Raw genomic sequence first — 19,685 nt, 5'->3', positions numbered from 1 at the left:
CTGCTACCCCGAAGTCAAGCTTCAGGAAGTGTCAGGACTGCGGTTCCAAGATGTCTCCGACGGACCCGCACGGCATCTGCCTCTGGTGCCTCGGTGAGAGCCACGTCACTGATGACTGCGGCGAATGCCAGTCTTTGACGTCGAAGGCCTTGCGGGAGAGGAAGAAGAAGCTGTCGGCGGGTAGGGTTTCCAAACCCCGTAAGTCGAAGTCCGCTGGACTTTCGACCGACGATTCAAGGGGCGACTCTCTGCGTCGGCCTAAGTCCAGGGGGTCTAGTTTCAGGAGTGGGTCCCGCCATTCCTCGGCCTCTTTGAGGCATGCACGGAAGCGCCCTCACCGGTCGCCTTCCCCGTCCTCGTCTGAGGACTCCGCCAGACGGCGGGTTGCTTGTCCCACCAAGCATTCATCTCCGGCGGAAAGGGACGCCTTCCGTAAGGCGATGATGGTGATTTTTGAATCGCAGGGCACCGTTCCGGCCGTGCCTTCGAGAGAAGCCGGCACGGGACGCTCTAGAACCACTGCTCGCACGCCTTCAGGCTCGGGCGGTCGGCGCGATCACCGGGAACCTTCGAGGTCCCGGTCGGACAAGGAGGATCTCCATCGTGCCCGCTCCATGTCCCGGTCCTCGACGCCATCGAGACCGTTGGAGCCTGTGAGGCCTTCGAAGAAGGCATCGATGCCGTCGGCGCCATGTCCGTCGAGGGACTTTCTCGAGGCTCTGAGGAAGCCATCGGCGACGAGGCCGTCAAAGGACGCGCTCAGGGCTCTGGCCTCAAAGCAAGCTGCTGTTGAAGTCGTCGGTGCCTCGGTCGACATCGACGCCACTCCCATCGACATTCTCGACGCCTTTTGAGGACTTTTTGCCAGAGGTACCCCGGAGAGCTGTGGAAGCTCCTAGGAAAGTGCTCAGCAAGTCTGTCCGGCCTATACTTGACCCATACTCTGTTCCTCCTCCCAGGGTGGACTTGTTCCAACCCTTGGAGTACATTTCAGAGGTTAAGGCCTTCCTTGTCTGAGGAAGAGGTGCCTCCCGAGGTCCCTGATGACCTGTTATCGGGTCATAGCCAGATGGAAGACCTGCGTCAATCCTTGCATGACGCCAGCGGTCTGGACACCTCTCCGGAAGTTGAGTTCGGCAGGCCTGAGCCTGGTACACACGTCGAGTTGTCATACAGGCATCTCATGTCGAGGGTAACGGAGTACTTGAGGTGGTCTGCTCCACCTGTGGATTTTCTGCAGGATGACCTGACAGATATCCTTGACCAAGGTCCACCCACTGACCCGATGTTGCCATTTCATATGGCCTTACAAAGAAGGGTGGCGACGGCTTGGACTGCTCCGGACAGTCATCCGGCGGTAAATAAGTCGTTGCCAAAAAAATACCGTCCAGCCGGTGGGGACCCCTGCTACTTGTCCACGCACCCCACTCCGGAGAGTTTGGTGGTACAGGCGGATACAGCCCCAGCAAAGCAGGCGGCGTACCCTACAATCCCTCCTGATAGGGACGACAAACAGTTTGACGGTTAGGCGAAGAAGGTTTTTTCTTCTGGGTGTATGGCTTTAAAAGCAGCCAACTCCGTTTGTGCCCTTTCAAGATTCACGCACACTCTGTGGAATTGTGTATCTTTGGCGGCTGAACTTATTCCCGAAGGGGAGGAACGGGATGGTTTTCTTGCCCTCGTTCAGGATGGCAAGAATGCCATGTGTGAATCCGTTCAGTCGGGTCTGGGTGTGGCAGACTGTGTCAGCCGGTCCATGGCGGCGAGCACCGTGATGCGCGGGTTGCGTGGTTGCGGAAGTCGGGGTTTGCTCCTGATGTACAGTCCCGGCTTCTCAACATGCCCTTTGATGGTGTGCATCTTTTTGGCAGCAAGGCTGACGAGAGCCTTGAGAGGTTGCAGACCTCCAAAGCTGCAGCAAAGTCGTTGAGCGCTGCAGTACGTCAACCTCCGCCTTTTTGTCCTAGGGGACAGCAATGGAGAGGAGGTTCCTTTCGATACTACTCTTCCTTTGGTAGATCGAGGGGAGCTGCCAGTCAAAGAGGCCAACATAGGCGTACCAGATGTGGAACACAAGGTACTCAAGGTGCCAAAGCCGTTCGGGCAGTTGCCTCTTTGCCCTCAGGCACTGCCGGAGCCGCTTCCGCTCAGTCATGAGGCTATGTCCCATTGTTCGCCGGTTGGGGGAAGGCTGGCGCAGCATCTTGTAGAATGGCGTGCCATTACTTCAGATGCGTGGGTTCTGGAGATCATTGCCCACGGCTACTGTCTTCCTTTCCGGCAGAGGCCTCACGACAATCCACCAGGGAAGCTCTCTTTGAATAGTTTGGATCCATTCCTTGCGCAGGAATTCGAATCCCTGCTGGAGAAAGGCGCCATAGAACTGGTGCCTGTAGCGGAGAGAAACAAGGGATGGTATTCCCCATATTTTTTGATCCCGAAAAAAGGCAGGAGATTGAGACCCATCATGGACTTGCGTGGTTCGAACAAGCTTCTCAGGAAGGACATGTTCAAGATGGATACTCTCTCAAGTCCTCCAGGCCCTTCAACTTCAGGACTGGTTGGTGTCTCTCGACCTCAAGGATGCTTACTTTCATGTGCCGATTCATCCCAAGCACAGGAAGTACCTGAGGTTCGCGGTTGGCATCCTGCCGTTCGGATTGACCTCCGCCAGAGGGTCTTCACCAAGCTGGTGGTGGTGGTGGCAGCGTATCTCAGGAAAGGGGGGATTCACATCTACCCCTACATGGACGATTGGTTGGTCAGGGGGCGCTCTCCCGAGCAAGTCCTGGATCATCTGTCAGTCACCTGTCACTCCCTTCACTGGCTGGGCTTCTCCCTCAACTTAAAGAAGTCCCACTTGACACCTACCCAACGGCTCCAGTACATCGGAGCAGTGCTAGACGCATCCCTGGGGCAGTGTTCGCCTCCCCAGGTGAGGGCTCACTACATTCTGCAGATGGTGGACAAATTTCAACGTGCCCAGAGTCTCCCGGCGTTCGAGTTCTTGAGATTGCTCGACCTAATGGCATCCTGTATTCTACTGGTGCCAGAGGCCAGGCTGTGGGTGAGATCTCTGCAGTGGGCACTCAAGGTGCAGTGGTCGCAGTTCTCCGGCAGGATGTCGGACCCCATTCAGATTCCGCCCTTGGTCGCCCAGGAGGGAAATCTGTTCAAAGTGGCTCTGTTTTGGCAACCATGGCCGGAGGTGACGATCCCTCACGGGTTGGGGTACATGCAGACAGTCAGCGGTCGTTGGTCTCCGTCGGAGTCCAGACTCCACATCAATCTGTTAGAGCTGCGGGCTGTCAGGCTAGCCCTGAAGGCTTTTCTGCTGTCTGTGCGGGGGAAGAATGTCCTGATTATGACGGACATTAAAGTGGCCATGCACTACCTCAACAAAAAGGGGGGACAGGGTCACTCCCACTGTGCAGAGAGGCGATGCAGCTCTGGTTCTGGGCCATCCAGCAGGAAATTTTGATCTCGGCAGTTCATCTGGCCGGAGACGAAAACGTGGCGGCGGACACTCTGAGCAGGCAGAGCACAGTCTCTCACGAGTAGGAGCTGGCTCAGGAAGTTCTCTTGGAGATCTTCGCCCTTTGGGGAACCCCACAAGTCGATCTCTTCGCCACCAGTGTCGACCGGATGTGGGAAAGATTCTGCTTGCGGGAATTTCCTCCAAGAGGAGCCTTTTGGGACGCGTTCGTAGTGGAGTGGTCCTTCCCACTGCGGTACGTGTTCCCTCTAGTCCCCGTCATTCCGCAAGTGTTGCGGAGGTTCGGTTCCCGGATGATCCTCATTGCTCCTGCATGGGCCAGGAGAGCGTGGTTCCCGGACCTTCTAGACATGTCCATCTGCCCTCCACGTCGTCTTCCCTACCGAGACGATTTGCTCTCACGGGAAGGGGGTCGAGTTCTCCATCCAGAGGTGAAGTCTCTCAACCTTCATGCTTGGTATCTGAAAGGCTGAGATATAAGGATTGGGACCTCCGTGAGGACGTGATGGAGGTGTTGCTTTCGGCCAGAAGGCTCGCAACGAAATCCTTGTGCCGTTGGAGGAAGTTCTGCAACTGATGCAGGGGACAGAATGTGGATCCTTTTCAATGTTCCATTCCTTTGGTTTTGTCTTTCTTGCTTTCTTTAGCCCACAAGTGCCTGAATGTGGGTACCATTAAAGGGGTCCCTGGCGGCACTGTCCATATTTAAGTGCTCGTCTGAGGAAGGTTCTTAATTTAAAATTCCTTTGATTTCTCAGTTTCTAAAAGGGCTAACTCATGTATTTCCACCGTCGCCTTTCCAGGTGCCGGGGATGGGATTTGAATTTGGTTTTAAAGTTCCTAATGGGAGCTCTGTTTGAGCCCTTGCATTCTTATCCGTTGAGACTGTTGTCCTTTAAAACTGTATTTTTAGTTGCGGTTACTTCCGCACGCAGAGTGAGTGAGTTGCAGGCACTTTCCGCCAAACCACCCTTCACTGTTTTCCTTAAGGACAGGGTTGTCCTGAGGGTACGCCTTCCTTTCTTCCGAAGGTTGTGTCGGAATTCCATCTGAGCTAGAAGATAATTCTTCTGGCATTCCATCCTCCTCCACATCCTGGTAAGGAAGAGGAGAGGCTCCATAGGTTGGATCCTACGAGAGCTTTGAGTTTCTATCACTCACGGATGTCCCGGGTCAGAGTGGACGAGCAGCTCTTTATTGGTTACGCTGGAAGGCATTTAGGTCAGGCTGTTCAGACCTTGTCTAGATGGATCATTTTGACGATCTCTGAATGTTATCGTTTGGCGGGGAAGGACCCACCTGTAGGTTTACAGGCCCATTCTACTAGGGGTTTGGCTGCTGCCACTGCACTACAGAGGGGTGTTCCGATTCGCAATATTTGCGAAGCGGCCACTTGGGCCTCTGTCCATACTTTTGTGAAACATTATTCCCTGGACTCTATCCATGGGCAAGATTTGCCTTTGGCACGGCAGTCCTCTATTCTGCAATTTGATTGGGCATTCTAAATTTTCTAAATTCTTTTCCCAGCTCCTTACATTGGTACTGCTTTGGGAGTCTGTCAAAGATGTGGAATACTTCGGAGGACACATTCCCCTCGAAGAACAAGTTACTTTCTTACCTGATAACGTTCTTTAGATGGGATGTTCCTCCAACGTATTCCACATCATACCCTCCATACCTGACCCGCTACAGAATTTCTATCACGATTGCAGGTTCCGTTTCCGCAAGGCTTTCTGTGGTGCGGCTGGCAGAAGATTGGTACCACACGTTCTGGGGGAAAAAACTACAACTGAGGGTACGGGCGTCGTGCGTCCTACATATAACATCTAGTGACGTCGGCCATTGGAGGAGGTCCTCGATGGAGCGTATCGACGTCATCAACGCAGGACGCCTACGCCGAAAGAGTTTTCCGAAGCAGCACAGCTGTGGTAATCAATGTCAAAGATGTGGAATACATCGGAGGAACATCCCATCAAAAGAACGTTACCAGGTAAGAAAGGAACTTGTTCATGAATCCTACTCGTCCCAGTGTTTGTTAAAAGAGAAAATCAAGCGTGAATCGTTACTGGTACATTCATACTTGTCCCAGTAACTATGAAGAGAGGAAATTAAGTGTGAATCATTACTGGTAGAATCCTACACTTCCCTATAATGGTAAAGGGAGGAATTCAAATGAGAATGATTACTGGCACAATCTTACTCGTCCCAGTAGTTGTGCAGAGAGAAAGTCAAGAGTGACTCATTACTAGTATAATCATAGTCACCCCAGTAATATTAGAGAGGAAACCAAGTGTGGATCTTTTCTGGAACCTTAATATTCATCCTAGTAATAGACCAGAGTATAAAGAAAACAAAAGCTTTGAAAGTATTGTTAAACTGGCTCTGCAAGGAAAAAGAATGGACATTGTGTCAAGAAAGAGGACTATTACTGCAGCCTTCATACTCTGCCCTTTGGGAGAGGAGAATACAGAGAAAGCAAGAAACAATTAGAAAGTCTGATGAACTGGCCCAGCCAGAAAAGAGAGTGCACATTGCATCAAGACAGAACTATACAGAGATTAGGTCAAGAGAGAAAGAGAGGGAACGTCGGAAGGGAAAAGCAAGGTGTCAAAGACATATTGGAAAAGCTGAAGAATCCTAATTTTAAACTGTGTGAATTTATCAAAGTCGCTGCTAAGCACTATCTAAGAATCACCTACTAAAGCAACTTTGCTGTGAAGCGGAACACAGGGAATCATTCTCATGTCCCTTAGCTCCTTTTCTAGGGACAGAGTACACTTGATTTGGACAGAGGATAATTTTCCTTTGAAACTCAATGACGACTGACAAGTACCGTTAGGAAGGGAAAACCCTTAGCATAGGGATAGCTAGGAGTTATCTCTTTTCATTTATCACAATAAACATTTTCAAATTAGAAGAAACTTGCATCTGTCCTTCTTCTGACCCGCCACGTTGTGCAATTAACATTGCATAATGCCGGGGGGCGCTGTTGCGCACATTCAAGATGGCCGCCTAGTGTGGGAGCTCCGGCTCGAAGAAAATCCTGCTTCGAAATAAATCCTGTCAGAACCGTCTAAATTGTGGAAACTCGGCGACGCCCTTGTAGCTGAAGCCCTACTGCACACGGAGCTTGAAAATTGTGAAAAACCGGAGCCGGGGTGCGGACATATCCGACGGCAAAGACTGGCGGCTGGTGGGGACCTGCGGAGCCGTCCTTGAGAACCGCGGAGATCGGGCGGAGATCCTGAGTGGGGGAGGGGCGCCGCTCGGCACGCGGGCCCGCCCGCGAGGAAACCGGCGCATTCTGCCGCCTGGGGTAAGCGGAGCCGGGTCACTACTCCCGGCTGCTCCCTGGCCCCCCACTGGAAGTGGTTGGACCCCGAGCGAGAGGGGGAGGCAGGAGAAGGTGACCACAAAGAAGGCCCTGCGCGACGCTCCGGGACCCGGTCCTGGGCCGCCTCGTATCACCCCTCCGCTACCCTCACCAGCACAGAGAACGGCACCCCGGGCTACTCTGGAGCGGTGCCCGGAAGCGACAAATAACTCCCCGGAGCGCTCCCCGGAGTACTGCGGAGACGCGACGGCGGTGATTTCGGCCCTACTGGGTAGGCGGCGGCGCTAAGTATAACACCAGGATACGCTGAGATTCAGGGCTGAAGTCCTCTGGCGCGTTAACCGTGAGGCCTCAACACACGCAACGGTGCTAAAATACGCTCTGGATATACACCGTGGGACACCCCCCGCTGCGTACTGGTGCGCAAAGAAACAACATACGGGGAGGAACTACAGGCCTCCGCCATCCGGGTGCCACGCCACATGGGCCGCACCGAGAAGAGAGGGGCCGGCGGGAAGAAAGTTGGCCCGATGGATACTTTCACCAGTGCGCAAACACAAGGAGCAACCAACGGAGAGCCGCAGCTGCCAGACGGACGAGAGGCCGACCCGATGGAACGGCTAGCAACATTAGTGGAAAACGGATTCATGGCTATGAACGTTAAGCTGGATGACATAGTGGCAACAATTGGATCTATAAAAACACGTGTCGAAAAGGAGAGTGCACGGGTGACTGAGGCGGAAAATAGGATAAGTGCAAGTGAAGATACGATACTGCAGCACAGTCGTGACATAGCACATCTCCAGACCGAATTGCACAAAACGCAAAGCAAGTGCGAAGACCTTGAATCAAGATCCCGAAGAAATAATATCCGGATTGTCGGGGTGTCAGAAAAGTTTGGTAAAGACCTTATGGAAAGACAGGTTGAAGCGCTACTGAAAGAAATCCTCGGCGCTGACGCCTTCTCGGATCATTTTCTGGTGGAGAGAGCTCACCGAATACTGGCGCCACTCCCCAAACCAGGAGCTCCCCCTAGAACCATTATTGCTCGCCTCTTGAACTACCGGGACAGAGACACTATACTTAGGCTATCCAGAGAAAAAGGAACTCTACAATTTGAAGAAAGCAAAATCCACATATATCCGGATTTCTCGGCCAGCGTACAAGCACAAAGGAGATCATACGAAGGAGTGAAGAGGCAGTTGCGTATACGAAATGTGCCCTACGCTCTTATCTTCCCGGCGAAAATTAGAATCCAGCATGGAGGAAGAGCTCACTTTTTTGAAAATCCCACGGAGGCTATATCCTACGTGGAGTCTTCCATTCCACCACCCTCGGGAGACCGTATAGCAGACCAGAACGCGAACTCATAACTGGAGGGGGAGCGACTAGAACTGGCAGAGCGCACACAGAGACACGACGGTCTGCCACATGGTGAGAAAAAAATAGGACGAAGTGTGATGTTGACGGACTGAACTTTAAATTGTTATTGTTTCGGGCTGTGAGCCCCAGCCTGGGGCGCGCCAGTGTGCGGCATCGGAGTCCCTCAGGAAAGTTCCACATGGTTCAGGGAATGTTTATTGCGGGGCAGCATTGTCATGTTGGGGTTGATAATGAGGGTGGGGGCCAAAAGTATTGTATGACTGAAGGGAGTGGGGGGGAGGGGGGTAAAGTTGGGGACAGAGACTTAGTTGGAGAAGTCTCCCAAGAAGAAAAAAGTGGTGACATTGCAACACGTAGACATTGTTACAATAGCGGCAGATATGAAACTGTAATCTGGATATATAGATATGACTAATTCTGGCAGGGCAGCCCGAGGGCTCCGATTGAAACTGCTCACTTGGAATGTCCGAGGTCTGAACAACAGAACCAAATTGAGAAAAGTGGGGGCCTATATTACCCGGCATCAGCCCCACATTGTCATGTTACAGGAAACCCACGCGCTTCAGAAGGTCAATGCTGAGCTCTTGAGGGGATGGGGTTCTCATAGGTATGGCACGGAATACTCCTCGCAGGCAAGAGGGGTACTAACTCTGATACACCCTTCTGTTGGGTTCAAGTTAGAGAGAAGTAAAACGGACCAAATGGGTCGCTATGTCATACTCTGGGGTAACATTAAGGGGGAGGAAATTATTCTCGTTAACACATATGGCCCGAATATTGATGACCCCGAATTCTACATAAAAGTGCTACATGAGATCGGCGCGCATGGGGACGAGCAGATAGTGTGGGGAGGAGATTTTAATTCTATCCTAGACACAGACCTAGATCGCTCAACCTCCACACATAGGAACCCCTCGAGAACAACAAACACTTTAAAACAAATCATCTCACAGCTACAAATGGTGGACGCCTGGCGAGTGCTCCACCCCCTCAGACGGCAGTATTCTTTTTACTCCTCAGTACATGACACCGAGTCCCGCATTGACTATTGGCTAGTGTCGGCGTCACTCCTGCACCAGATTAACGGAAGTGAGATACTCCCCCGCACCCTGTCGGATCATTCTCCCATAGAATTAGATTTGACACTGAGTGGGCTTAAACCCCCGACCAGGAGATGGAGAATGCCTTCTGATATTTTTAAAAACCCTGAAGTAATTGAAGAACTACGCACTGAGGTTGAGTTCTTTCTGGAGAATAATAAAGGTTCGGTAGATAGCCCATCAGTCCTCTGGGAAACGTTCAAGGTGTGGGCAAGGGGCATCCTGATCTCTAAGTCCACGGGTCTATTAAGAGCGGTTAGAAAAGAACTGGAGGAGGTTGAGAAGCAGTTGAGGGAGCTAGAGGGGAACTACACACTCTCACATGAGGATGGTACCCTCGCCGAAATAAATAAAAAAATACAAGTCTTTAATACATTGGCAAATAGGGAGTTGCTGTACATGGCCACCCCGGTCAGGGCTCGCCGGTATGGCGAAGGCAACAAGGCGGGACGCACACTAGCTAACCTATTAAAAGCTGACAGAGGTCGCATCCTGATCTCCAGCATAATAGGGAACGACGGGACAGTACAAACTAAGGAGGAGAATATCAATGGGGAGTTCGCCCTCTTCTATAAAGAACTCTATGCCAATCATGATCTGAAAGACCCCCGTGATGTCCAACTATATCTAGACAGCATAACTCTCCCTAGATTGATAGACGAGAATAGGCTACAACTAGACCAACCCCTTACGATAGAGGAAATTAAGGTAGCAATTAAATCACTGGCCAATGGAAAAGCCCCTGGATCGGACGGACTGGGAATTGAACTGTATAAGGAGCTGTGCGAGGAACTCGCCCCGATACTGCTGTCCATGTGGGAAGAGGCTACTGAAAAAGGAACACTACCACCATCCATGAGAGAGGCTATAATAACGGTACTCCCCAAGCCTAGACGTCCCCCCAACGAAATGTCCTCATACAGACCCCTATCCCTTATCAATTGTGATGCAAAAATATTCGCCAAGATCCTGGCCAACAGACTTCTGCCGCACATGCCAGTATTGGTCCATCCTGACCAATGCGGGTTCATCCCCACCAGATCCACAGCACTAAACTTGCGCAGACTGTTTGGGGTGATGGCCCAAATCAAACCAGAGGCCCAGGCGGTAGCCGTGTCACTAGATGCCGAAAAGGCGTTTGATTCCGTGTCATGGACATACCTATTCAAGGTGCTTGGTAAATTCGGATTGGGCCCTGGCTATGTGAACTATGTCAGGGTACTATACACTAACCCGGGAGCCAGGGTGTTGACTAACCACACGTTGTCGGAATGGTTTGAGTTGAAGAGGGGCACTAGGCAGGGCTGCCCGTTCTCCCCTATATTGTTTGCTCTCACCATGGAACCAGCTGCGGCGGCAATCAGGGAACATCAGGAACAGAGGGGCATACGGATGGCGGGCCTTGTTCAATCTATATCCCTATATGCCGATGACACCCTATTGTATGTTAGAGAGCCTGACACACACCTTGGCCCAGTGATGGAGGAAATACATAAATTTGCATTACATTCAGGATACAAGACTAACCGAGCTAAATCTGAGATCTTCCCCCTTACCCCTGCCACCAAATGCCCGAATAACACACTAGGACTAAAGTGGTCCCCGGATAAGATCAGATACTTAGGGGTTATGGTTTCTGGAGATAGGACATCATTATACCTGAACAACCATGAACCTCTGCTGACTGCTATAGCCACTAAGCTCCGCTTCTGGGCCAAACTCCCCATATCCCTGATAGGCCGGGTAGCCATATTGAAAATGATCGTTCTCCCCAAGCTATTGTATGTCTTCGCTAACATCCCGATCTGGCCTGGGAGGAAATTTTTCGATACCCTTAGGTCACTTGTGCTGGAATTTGTGTGGAGTGGAGGGACGCCTAGAATGAAGTGGGAAAAAATGGTAGAGCCGTACAGTAGGGGGGGCATTGCGGCACCCGATTTTGAATTATATTATTTGGTTGCACAGGCCCAATTTGTTAAGCATTGGTTTGACGAGCACGACACCTCACCCCACATATGCCTTGAGAAACATGCTGCGCGCCCGACCGACATAAGGTCAGTCATCTTTAAAACTAAACACAGGGACAACTGCCCGTTTGATCCTGTCAGCACGACAGCTCAGGCGTGGTTCAAAATTTTCCGCAGACTTGGGGTGGAGACGCCTTATTATGCTGAGGCCCCCTTCTGGAATTTCCCGGGCATAACACCCACATACGACCCGGGTATACAGAACAAATGGGACCCGGATAAAGAATTTAAAATCAGGGACATATTCCCCAACGGGAAGTTTATAACACTGGAGGAATTCAGGACAGGGATGGGGAGAGATCAGCTGATGATCCTACAGTTTCACAGAATGAGATTGGCCTTTAAGACCCGTTGGCCAACTTTTCCAGATGAGCCCCCCCCACACCCATGTCTGTTGGTCCTTTCAACCCGGGCTGAAACTAGCGTGTCGGGGTTGTATGGGGCTGTACAGTCCAACGCCCCGATATCGAATGCGACAAAAGCCTCCTGGGAGAAAGATCTGGGTGAGGATATAACGGACAGACAGTGGGAAAGATACTGTGAAATGACCAAGAAAGTGTCAATGAATGCCGGCCTCCGACAGATTCAATTTAAGATGTTGAACAAATTACACTACACCCCTCAGAAGGTGGCGAGATTCACGAATAATGGGGCGGGTACGTGTCCAAAATGTGGGACAGACCAAGCCGATTCAATACATATGTACTGGAACTGTCCCTATGTACTTGCTTTTTGGGGAGAGGTTGCGCATATCCTTGAGGAGGTGACTCAGATACCGGCAGACCTCACTCCGCGGAAATATTTGTTTGGGGACATTGGCAAACAAACGGAGGTGACAAGGAGACTCTTCAATATAACATGTGCAGTGGCCAAGAAGTGTATATTGCAAAAATGGAAGAGTAAACAGGCACCGGTTGTGGGCCACTTCCTCAGGGAACTGATGTATGTGAATGAATGCGAAGAATATTACATATTAACCACCCCGAATCCAAGCAAACCAAAAGACATATGGGCCCTGTTCAGAATATATCTGAGTGAGGTCAACTCGGACAGTGACAGCCTGGCAGGGCCGAGCGCTTCACACAATCAGTAATATGCTGCTCATGTTGTACGGTAACCCAATAGTCTGTCGATGTTTTCATCTATGTGTAATATCAGTTGTTGTTGCAATGTCATGTACCACAATCATTAAATAAAGTTTTAAAAAAAAACATTGCATAATGCCAACTCAGAGATGTATATTAAGATGTTGGAGTGATAGTTGTATCTCTGGATTGTTTTAAGATCCCCACATTGTCTTTTCTCCACAGATAGTGGAATGACCAAGCTTTCAGGACATGTATATTGTGGTGTTTCAAGATTGAATTCTCTGTACCGCAGAAAGGGCTTCTTCTCCACAGTGTCTTTTTAGCAGATGGAAAAGGCTAGACTGCCCAGAATTGGGTTGTTTGATTCTCTTTTGCCATACAGAATTCCTCCACTGTCTCCAACAGTTGTAAGAATGTGAGGCCATGAAATAATTTTATGGGGAGTTTGTAGGTAGGGGTTATGTAGACCACATCAATAAGATAGTCATTAAATCTCCACAGAGATGTGTGAATATCAAGACATTGGAAACTGCATATAGAGAAGCTTCTGTAAACTGTGAACACGCTGTTAATCATGGAAATTGAGTCTGCTAGCCTATCAAGATGTAGGATATAGGTTGGAGGGTGTTGAAGATCTGTTAATGATGGAATTGATGTTCTTAACCGTCAACCATCTCTGTGTAGATAGCCGTGCTTTGGTAGGCCATCAAAGAGCTATCTGTTGAGTATCGCTAGAGCTGCTTTTGTAGGTCCCTTCATTCAATTAATGCTTTGTCTCTACACCCTTCCCCCTTTTTTATCCACCAACACAGTAGGTGAGGAAACTGTGCTGAACATTACCAACATGCTTTTTGAGGAATGAGAATTTGAGTGAGACTGTCAGGCCGTGAAAACGCTGTTGTATATTGGTGGGGGGGACGGGTGCTGAACGTCACTTAACTCTCACATTGTTGTCCTCTTTGTAGGTCGAGAAACTGCGGCAGGCCATTGAGGAGCTGTACTACTTTGAATTTGTCCTGGATGACATCCCAATCCGTGGCTTTGTTGGGTACATGGAGGAAAGCGGCTTCCTTCCACACTCCCACAAGATTGGGCTGTGGACCCACCTGGACTTCAACATCGAGTTCAATGGTGACCGCATTATTTTTGCAAATGTCAGCGTGAAGGATGTCAAGCCCTTCAGTCTTGACAATGTGATTGACCCTCTGAGCTTGACGCACACCTACAGTGTCCATTGGTTTGAGACGGCAGTGGCCTATGAGCGCCGGGGCGACCGGCTGCGAGACTATAGTTTCTTTCCTAAAACTCTTGAGATTCATTGGCTGTCTATTATCAACTCCATGGTTCTAGTTTTTCTCCTCATGGGTTTTGTCATCATCATACTCATGCGAGTTCTGAAGAGTGACCTGGCCCGCTACAACCTGGATGAGGAGAGCTCTGACGACTTTGACCAGGGTGATAATGGCTGGAAGATCATTCACACTGACGTGTTCCGCTTCCCACCCTACAAAAGCTTGCTCTGTGCTGTATTGGGTGTGGGCACCCAATTTCTAACGCTGGGCACAGGTAAGTGTACTGTAAGCTTTCTCATGCACATCCAAAGGCACGATTTTGTGAATATTTGCAGGGTAAGAGCAGATTTCTCTGACAGATATTACCCTTTGTTCCTTACAGTAAAGCAGGCCTTAGGCCTACACTAACACAAAAGGCTATGTTAGCTTTGGTGATACTTAAACCCTGGAGATAAAGGCAGTTAAGCAGACCGCATAGTAGTGAGTTATAAACAGTGAGGAGACAGAACTTCATTAAGTCTAGCGAGATTAAGATTGTATCCAAATTACCCGCTCACCTTTTGTATGCTGCATAATCGTTTATGGAATCTGAAGAACCTCCGACTTGCTAAAGCCTGTACTGGTGCCTGGAACTGCCCCTCCTTCTGAACACTACATTGGTGGCCTTTTTATGAATGAGGAGTTGCATGCTATCGTTCCTTTCCCTCTTATTAAACCCTGCCAGAGCCATCAGCCTGGGTCTCGATGCAAAGGCCAATAAGCATAGGGTGTCTTCCAGTGACCCCTTTGTTTGGCCGTTCCATGTCTTAAAAGGTCCAGTGTGGGAATCCCTGCACCTCACTTTCCCAATTAGTAATTTGCATATGACACATGTCGTACATCTGTGCACTGTCTCTACGCTGGCAGCTTCACATATACCAACCACCCATAGATACACACCAGCAGCGAGCAGCATATGTAGCTCACTAATCACCAGTCATGTGCCACCTGCCACTCCTCCGTGCTTACTGTACTCAAATGAAGGCAGCTGATGTTACATACATTGCCTCAGACTAGCCTGAAGTAATCTTCATCAAAGACCCGTAGCTCACTCCAGCTGCCTTGTGCATTTTCTTCAGGAGCACACATACTGGTTACACCATTCAATATCAGCATCACACTAACCAGGCACCACATTGACAAGTCTGGTGGAGTCCTTACAATAATCTAATCCACAAGTTGTTGTGGCCCTACACACTTCTAAAACCTGTATCCATTACACCCATCAAACTCCTCTCTTATGACTACCTCATTACAGCCACTTTCCACCCATTCCACAGACCTGCAGGAATGTACAATACATTCATCGAAATGATAAAAGGAGAATTGATACACTATAGATTTATTTTACAATAATTAAAAAAACAAAAAGGCCTTCAAAAAGCAATTAGTCCATAGTTTAAAATGTGGCAGAAGTTGGTGCAAGTTATCTGTGGTACCTGTGAGTTCCTTTACCCACTAGAAAACTGCTTTTGTTGGACTTTGTGCTTGCTAATTGCAACGGCTGCATATACAGGTTACTGGCCCTTTAACTAAATGAGCCTGAACTTCTGACGTGTCGAGGAAAGAGTAAGGAAGCACCCAGACTCCAAAAGCACCTTTCCAGCGTAGAGCGCATGCGGAAGTGGGTGCAAGTGGTCTGTGGCCTGTGGTACTGAGGGGCGGAGGAAGAAGGACCCTGTCTAGCTGCTGATTGATCTACGCCATGGTGACACAGTAAGGTGCGGTAGCTTTATTACCTGCCATGTGCAAAGACTGAATGGGAGGATTACTGTGGACACAGGTTAAACCAAAGGGAGATGAAGACTCTGGGTAAGCGGGCAAGAAACCCGGCTGCAAAGAAAGCTGCAGGAAAAATGGAGCTATCCAAAAAGAAATGTAAAGATCTGGCAGGTTGAATGAACCCACCCCCACACCGAGCTTGGTGGAGATTGGGGTGAATTTGGTGGAACATCATGCAGTACTGCGAAATTGGTCCCAAAATAGCTACCAGGTTAATGAGCGCAACGTTCTCCCCCAGACCTGAGGCAAACTTGTAGGAAAAGGCGTATGTGGTAGCTGAATCAGATAGTGGGTCGTTGGAGGCCATCTGTTATGAAAGTCTGGTATGATAGGTTATTTATAACGCACTCAATACCCAGAGGTTTCTAAGCGCGGACCCGGGGATCGAACCTGTGTTGCTCCGTGTGGACTTGCTTCCAAGGCGAGCATGTTGCCCCCGAGCTATCCTCCCGAGCCATCTGATCTGAATTGTCCATGCTAAATGCCCCAAATTTCCCCTGCCGTAAGATCAGAAGACTAAAGAGGAAGATAAATAAGAGGGGGGGCTGCGCCGTGCAGAAACCAGAGCCAAAGCAATCTGTGGCGAACCAGATGAAGAAAAAACAGACGAGCAAAGGAAGGGTCAGAGTGAAAACAAACAGGGAGAACTGAGAAACAAGACAGGCGCTGCTCTGTGGCCCAATAGATATATGGGTCACAGGACCTCAGGAAAAGATACCGAAGGTGGGAACAAACTCCAAGGGACCACCCGTTCACTCTGGGAGGGTACAGGAGAATAGCAACCGACTAAGTCCAAAAAGGAACAAATCGCCTGCCCAGGGACTAACAGGGACAGCCATTACAGGGGTGAGTACTAAAGTGGCGTCATGTGAAAGGGCCCAACAAAATAGGCGGAATGAGCCTGCACGAAAACCGCTACAGCCATATCCACCCTTAGGTCCTATCGGAGAAGCGAATGGTAAGCCCATCCAACAATGCTCCCAACTGGCGATCCCAGCTAAACAACTAACCTGGGCTGACCGGGTAAAACAACTGAGGCTCAGAGTTGAGGCCTCTGGACCGGAAGAAATTGACCCTGTCTGGTATGCTGACATAGTCCATGTTAAATTTATGTAAAAAGACACTACATCTACACTACAGCCCGTTCCTAAATAGATCGTGTCTACTTAAATTGCTCCACATGATCCCAGATTTAGGATTGACTTAGTCAAATTACATTGTCAAACTGGAACTACCCACAATTGACAGTATTGATAATTGGGTGGTGGCCACCTTTGTGTCATTACTGGTGGTTAATCATATTTGTAAAAATGTGAGGGCTCTAAGCCAGGTGGTCTTTGAAATGTTGGTGTTTCTCATAAGTATTGCAGGTGGCCCGGGAAGCGGCAAGTCTCAATCCAGGGAACCCCAGGACGGGCCCGGAGGGAGAAGCGCTGCCGAAGAGCAGCTAAGATTACTTGGTAATTGTGCTGAGATCCCACAAGCCTTACAATGACGGGGTGAAACAGTAACAACCAGTGCCATGCAAATCCTTTCCTGGAACTCTATGGGCCATAGTTATTTCTTAGCCAATACACTTACTATAAATATACTGATGAGTGTTGGATGTTTCCGTTTATAAGAGACATGGCTTTGTGATACTTTTGATCTAGATGGCAATTCATTAATATTCTGCCTGGCCGAGGTACCGGGGAAAGGAAGACCCAAAGGGGGTCTATGTATTGGCGGGAAAACAGCCACTAACCTCTCAGAGTTCTGCCCTGGCCTGCCCCATTCCAATTTTCTAGCTGCCCAAATGAGTATAGGAGTGGGTAGCACACCTGCCCTACTGGCAACGCTGTTGGACACCCCGGTAGGTATAAGTATGGCGGAAATAATTGATACCACCGTGGAGACGCTCAGGGCCTGGGCATCGCTCTTCCCGGATGGAATCATAATTCCAACTGGTGATTTCAATGTGGACTGTTGGCATGAATGTGGGGTTAATAGTGCCCCCTTAGGAAAAGGGGCTGGAAGGGGAGCGCCACGGAATGGCTAGAGGCACTGGTGGAATTTGAATTATATCCACTAGCCCTAGATGAAGAGGTAAACAAGATGACCTGGACAAATGGGTTATATAGCAGTAGGATTGATTTTATATTCACAAATAACCATCTAGCAGAGTATAAACCAATACTACTAAGGAGAGACCTGGGGACAAGTGATCACATGATGCTAATTATGAAGTGTTGTACTAAACTAGGGATGACCAGAGAAAGATTGAGCGGTAATCCAGAGGTGAACCCCGGGGGAAATAGACTCTGATGGTCAGCAGGCAGGATCGAGCAGATCAACCACTCGCAGAGAAACAGTGGGCTGAGCTAAGTGGATATGCTTACACACTGTAATAAAGATCTAAGTAACATGTGCTCACTGTTTTTTCCCATTGGAGCACAGATGCGTGGTTAAATTGAATGGCTCTCAGAGTAAGTTGCGTTGATATGATAGCGCCATTGCAAAAGAAAAGCGAAAGCTAAACTCTGCTGCCCGAAAAATAACCAGCAATCATCCAGGGTCACAGGAAGATATGAAGAAAGAGCTAGGCAAATTGAGGGCATCTTATAAGAACTGGCTTATTGTGATGCTGGAAATGCATTGGAGGGACAGGGCCTCCGTATCCTTGTCCTTTATGACTTTATCATGTATGTTCTTTCTTGTTTTCTGCGCAGGTATTCATGTGGGACTCCTGGCGGTGCAGCTCTTCCTCTTTTCGGTTTGGTGCACAGATCCTTGGGATATCCTTATGGCACACATGGGTGGGAGTACAACCCTGTACTCTTAGTGTATGTTTTTGGGCACCTGTGTGTGGCCCCCAGAGCAGGGTATGGGCTGGTGGCAGCTCCATGCTGAATTGGCAGGTGCTCTGAGTATCCTCCATTTTGGGATACCAGGCCCTGCCATTGTAATCAGTCGATTCCTGATAGGAAACAAGATGGCCTCTCTGGCCTCTTGCTTTCTATTGCCAGTTACTGTGTTTTCCCAAAGTCCCAGGAACCCCTGACTCTGTCCCTTCTCCCTGACTGGCTGTTGGGTGGAAGTTCCATATATGGTATTGTGGGGAAGTCCAGGCCAGACTGTCTGGAGCCTTCCCAATGACTGTATGTTGTGGGTACGCCCGTCGGGTGGGACCTGGGTGAATGGAGTGTGCGACGAATACGCATTTCATGTTATGGGTGTCTAGTATCTGGTGTTTGAGACAATGACTGAGACAGCCCTTCCCGAAACTGGTATGAATGCGGTGTGGAGTGCTGAATGGCGCGGTACTTGTCCGAATCCACATTCTGTGTTGCGAGTGTCTGGACGGAGAAGAATGGCCTGAATGCACTGTGACCCTGATGGCTGCCTGAATGCCCTCCTGAATGATTGGTTGCCTGAGTGCGACCCAGCAGAGTGAATGAGAGACCAAACAGTATATCTGGGGACCTTTCACTGATGGAAATCGTTCAGAAGCTGAAGTCGATAATTTATGCTTACTCTCAAAGCCGACCCTGCAAGAATGTGAACCGCTGTTCCCTTCAACGTAATCTGAAAGCTGCTATGCCTTTAAGAACCTGATCCAAGAGAGGACCTTGGATCATCATCAGCAGCCTTCATTTGAGTACAGTAAGCACGGAGGAGTGGCAGGTGGCACATGACTGGTGATTAGTGAGCTACATATGCTGCTCACTGCTGGTGTGTATCTATGGGTGGTTGGTATATGTGAAGCTGCCAGCGTAGAGACAGTGCACAGATGTACGACATGTGTCATATGCAAATTACTGGCTAGGAGACCTCTTCCCGAGCTACGAGGGACCATCGTGCACCAGCTGATCTTTGCCAAAGCTCCCTGGAAGTCAGACCTACGAAAGGCTGCCGACTGTTGAAGGGGACCGCTGCGGAATCCGAAGTGAAGCACCCGGACCTCCAAGTCCATCGTCATTGACCAGGGTTCGCAGGTTTGCTATAACCGCTGGAAGCCTGTCGAAGTGTGTTGCCCAGACGCGGGGACAACATGACATCGTGTTGCTCAACGACCGGAGCTGTTAAGCTCCACCTTTGCCTAAGACATTTGATTCAAGAACTCCCTTGCTCATCGCCGACGACCGCTTTGTCCCGTCAGAGAAAG

The 19,685-nt window shown here is 49.7% G+C and overlaps 1 protein-coding gene across 1 annotated transcript in view; it reads left to right on the top strand.

The window, feature by feature from the left end:
* The window catches only part of TM9SF1 (transmembrane 9 superfamily member 1), a 557,591-nt gene that overhangs the window by 349,264 nt on the left and 188,642 nt on the right, over positions 1-19,685 (top strand). Inside the window, exon 3 of the mRNA XM_069633965.1 lies at positions 13,394-13,994. Within this exon, the coding sequence (XP_069490066.1) occupies positions 13,394-13,994 (601 nt within the window). The remainder of the gene's footprint in view (positions 1-13,393; positions 13,995-19,685) is intronic.

Source organism: Ambystoma mexicanum, chromosome 13, assembly GCF_040938575.1.
Source record: "Ambystoma mexicanum isolate Mex_15411 chromosome 13, UKY_AmexF1_1, whole genome shotgun sequence".
In the NCBI taxonomy this organism is placed as follows: domain Eukaryota; kingdom Metazoa; phylum Chordata; class Amphibia; order Caudata; family Ambystomatidae; genus Ambystoma; species Ambystoma mexicanum.
This window is presented reverse-complemented; position numbering and strand designations above follow the sequence as displayed.